This window comes from Chinchilla lanigera, unplaced genomic scaffold (genome assembly GCF_000276665.1).
Source record: "Chinchilla lanigera isolate Chin_1 unplaced genomic scaffold, ChiLan1.0 scaffold00018, whole genome shotgun sequence".
Taxonomy (NCBI): Eukaryota; Metazoa; Chordata; class Mammalia; order Rodentia; family Chinchillidae; genus Chinchilla; species Chinchilla lanigera.
The window spans coordinates 28079593-28083066 of NW_004955419.1; the positions used below are offsets into that span (position 1 = coordinate 28079593).

At 43.3% G+C, this 3474-nt stretch overlaps 1 protein-coding gene across 7 annotated transcripts in view; it reads right to left on the minus strand.

Annotated features, from left to right (window-relative positions):
* Positions 1–3474, minus strand: part of LOC102026980 (stimulated by retinoic acid gene 6 protein homolog) — a 51316-nt gene that overhangs the window by 9745 nt on the left and 38097 nt on the right. For all 7 annotated transcript variants that reach the window (XM_013513310.1, XM_013513307.1, XM_013513308.1 and 4 more), the window contains one exon: positions 1120–1273. In XM_013513310.1, coding sequence (XP_013368764.1) covers positions 1120–1273 — 154 coding nt within the window. The remainder of the gene's footprint in view (positions 1–1119; positions 1274–3474) is intronic.

The window sequence follows — 3474 nt, forward strand, 5'->3', positions numbered from 1 at the left end:
TTTTTTTTTGGTTTTTCTCCGGTACCGGGAACTGAACTCACGACCTTGCGCTTGCCAGGCAGGCGCTTTTGCTGCTGAGCTAAATCCCCAGCCCCTAGAATGGGTATTTTTGAAAAGACCAAAGCTAACACACGCTGGCAAGGATGTGGAGAAAGGGAGCCTTCTCATGCTGATTATGGGAAAGTAAAGCACAGCTATTGTGGGAAACAAGACGGAGGCTCCTCACAAAATTAAAAATAGAATTACTATATCATCCAGCAATTCTACTCCTGGGTATCTATAGAAATAAAATGAAATCAGTACTTTCAAAGGGACATCAGTACTGCCATGTTTACTGCAGCATTATTCATAGCCAAATATGGAACTAATTTGTATCTATTAACTGGTGAATAGTTAAAGAAAGTGTGGTACATATATACAGTGGAATACTCTTTAGCCATGAAGAAGAAGGAAATTCTTTCATTTAGGACAACCTGGATGAACCTGAGGACATTATGTCAAGTAAAATAAACTAGGCACAGAGAGAGAAGTCCCACATGATCCCATTTATTTATGGAATCTAACAAACCTGGACTCACAGAAGCAGAAGGGAGAATGGTGATTACTAAGGGTGGGCAGTGGCAGAAGGGAGAGCTTAGGATGATGTTGGTCAAAGAATCCAAAATTTCAGTGAAATAAGAGAAATAAATTCAAGAGATCTAGTTTTAAAAATGACTTTCACTTGAAAGTTATTTTAAAAACTCTGCCATTGTAAAAATAAAAGCCAAGATTTGGTGTTTTATTTTTTCCAAGTGAAAAATATAGGATCATTTTAGTTCTTCCCATTGGCATTGAAAAAAATAGGCTATTTAAATGAAAAAATTCCTGCCTGGCAAGCACAAGGTCCTAAGTTCAATGGTACCAAAAATAAATAAATAAATAAATAAGAAATTTCATAGGTCATGTTTCCTGTCTTGACCTCTTTTGTCTTTCTACTCAACCCAGGAAGCCACAAATTAACGCATTTCTTTCCGACATCTGCTAAGTAGTTTTAATACCAGCAGCAATACCCTATGACCACGTACACATTCCTCAGTTTCCCCCACAGGTGGCAGGAATGGTGGGAATAGATAGCTTTACCTTTGGCGACGCTGATCAGCTCTTGCACCTGCTGGATGTATGGGGTCAGGATCCCTGTCTGGTTCGTATAAGTGATATAATTCTCCAGGTTGCCTTCAAACACATCCAGCTTGTCTCTCACATACACGAACACGCAGAACTCAATGATGATGAACTGGGGACACAGAGTAAAGGTTGGAAGGTCTACCTGAGCCTGGCTCAGCAGGGGAACGACATGGATCCCTCTTTGGTTTGGGGCCAGACTCTTCCAGGCATCCACCACTCTTCTGAAAATGACTCTAGACACCAGCTAGTCTAAGATGAATGGAATTGTGCGTTCTTGGATAACCTCACACTCTCTTCTTCACCCTGTGGCTTGCAAGACTAGGCCCTACAAGGGCTCATGGGACTCTTTAAACATTGACACAGAGTGAAATGAATGGGTGACCTCGGGGAAAATACCAGCTGCATCTCCCGTTGCTCTTTCCAAACTGAGAAGGGGTTTCAATACAAATGCTCTGCTTGTCCACCATCCGATCAGCCTGTCCCCATGTCACCATGCCTGTGATCATCATGCCATTAGATGGATGGTTCCTGTTGCTGTTTTTCTTCACCAGTCAAGCCATGTTTACCTCTGACACGAAGCATAGACACTATTACCCTTTAGGCAGCTTTTCAAGGTAGAGTGAATCAGTGAACTTCTAGAGCACTTTTATCTCACCCTTTTTCTCTCCTAGCATGGCAGCTCCCTCACACTATGTCTTAGACCATGAATATCTCCCAGGCCGAAACTGTGCTAAGTTAGCCCTTTGTCTTCTCCCAGTCCTTCTCCCAGCTCAGCATTCAGCAGATGCTCAATAAATACTTCAGAGACACCAAAACTCCAAGTGAGGTATTGTCTGTTACAGAGAACTCTAGTTGACCCTTAAAATCCATGCACTCTTCTTTGGGCACAAAGCCAGACTACCTTTCCCAGCTTCCCTTATGTTAGGTCACACGACCAAGTTCTTGCCAAAAGAAGAGGAATGGAAAGCACATGTGATACTTTTACCCTGTCCATGAAGATATCAGACAAGCATTTCTCCATGTTGCTTTCCTTCTGTTGACTGCACACAAATGGCGATGAGATCCTCAAGGATGAGGAAGGAATAGTGTTATGTTTTAGCTATAAAATGTCCTCCAAAAATCTCATGTGTTTGGAAGGTGATTGGATGAGGTGCTCATCAGTGGATTCATCTGAACATGATGTGCTGCTGGTGTAAGATGCTGTCAGGAGGAGGAGTATGTTTGGAAGGGTCATGGTGGCTTGACACAGAAGGCCGTATTCATGGCCCTGATTCCTTCCTGCTGCTTCCTGGCTGTCACGGCATGAGCAGTTTTCCTCCGCCAGGCCCTTCCAACATGCTGGCTCTGCCTTGGAGCCTGCCAACTTTGGACTGAACACACAGGATACTGAGCCAAATAAACCTTTCCTCCTTTAAGTTGTGGGTGTTGGATATTTTGTCCCAGCAATGGGAGCATAATACGTGATGGAGAACACTAGGAAGTGGCCCTGAGCAGGATTTATATTAACCAATTGGTTTTTCATATTTACTTGTAAGTCTGCCCAAGACCTAGGCCCCTTGTCTGGAGATGGCAGCCATAATAGTAGGTGAAGACTTGGTGCCTCAAAGGACAAGACAAGGCCACAGCTAAGGACTCCTGGTTTCAACCTCAGTTAGCCAGATAAAGACCGTAACTGCAGGCATCTCCCTCCTGCAGGGAAGGCCTTCCTGGAGAGAGCACAGTTCTGCTAAATTAGCAGAATGTATTACCTGGAGAAGCCCTAAGAGGGATTCCCAAGTTCTACTCAGATTTTTGCATTTTCTTCAGTATTCCCCTCCTTTGTTTGATAATATAATAAATATTAGCTGTCTAGAGAAGTTCTTTGTCTTAGCCCCAGAGAATTCTGTTAGAGGGTTTTGAACCTCCCAGAGCCCCAAATTCAAACCTCTTGACTCTTATTTAAGCCGTCTCTGTCCACTCATTTAGGAGATTGCAGGCCTGGTCAGTCTGCAATAATTAGGGGATAATATTAACCCAATAAATATGCACACAGTGAAGTATATTGGGTTCTTGAATGATCACATGGAAGAGAGCTGCCCCTCTCCCCTCAGCATATTGCATAAGCAAAAATATATAGTGTTGCTGGGCATGGTGGTGCATGCCTATAATCCCAGCAGTTGGGAAGCTGAGGCAGGAGGATCATTGCAAGTTCAAGGCCAGCCTGGGCTACATAAGTACATGCAGTACTTATACTGTACTGTACATGCAGTACAAGACTAGCATGAACTGCATAATGAGACCCTCTCTCTAAAAGACACATACACACACAAA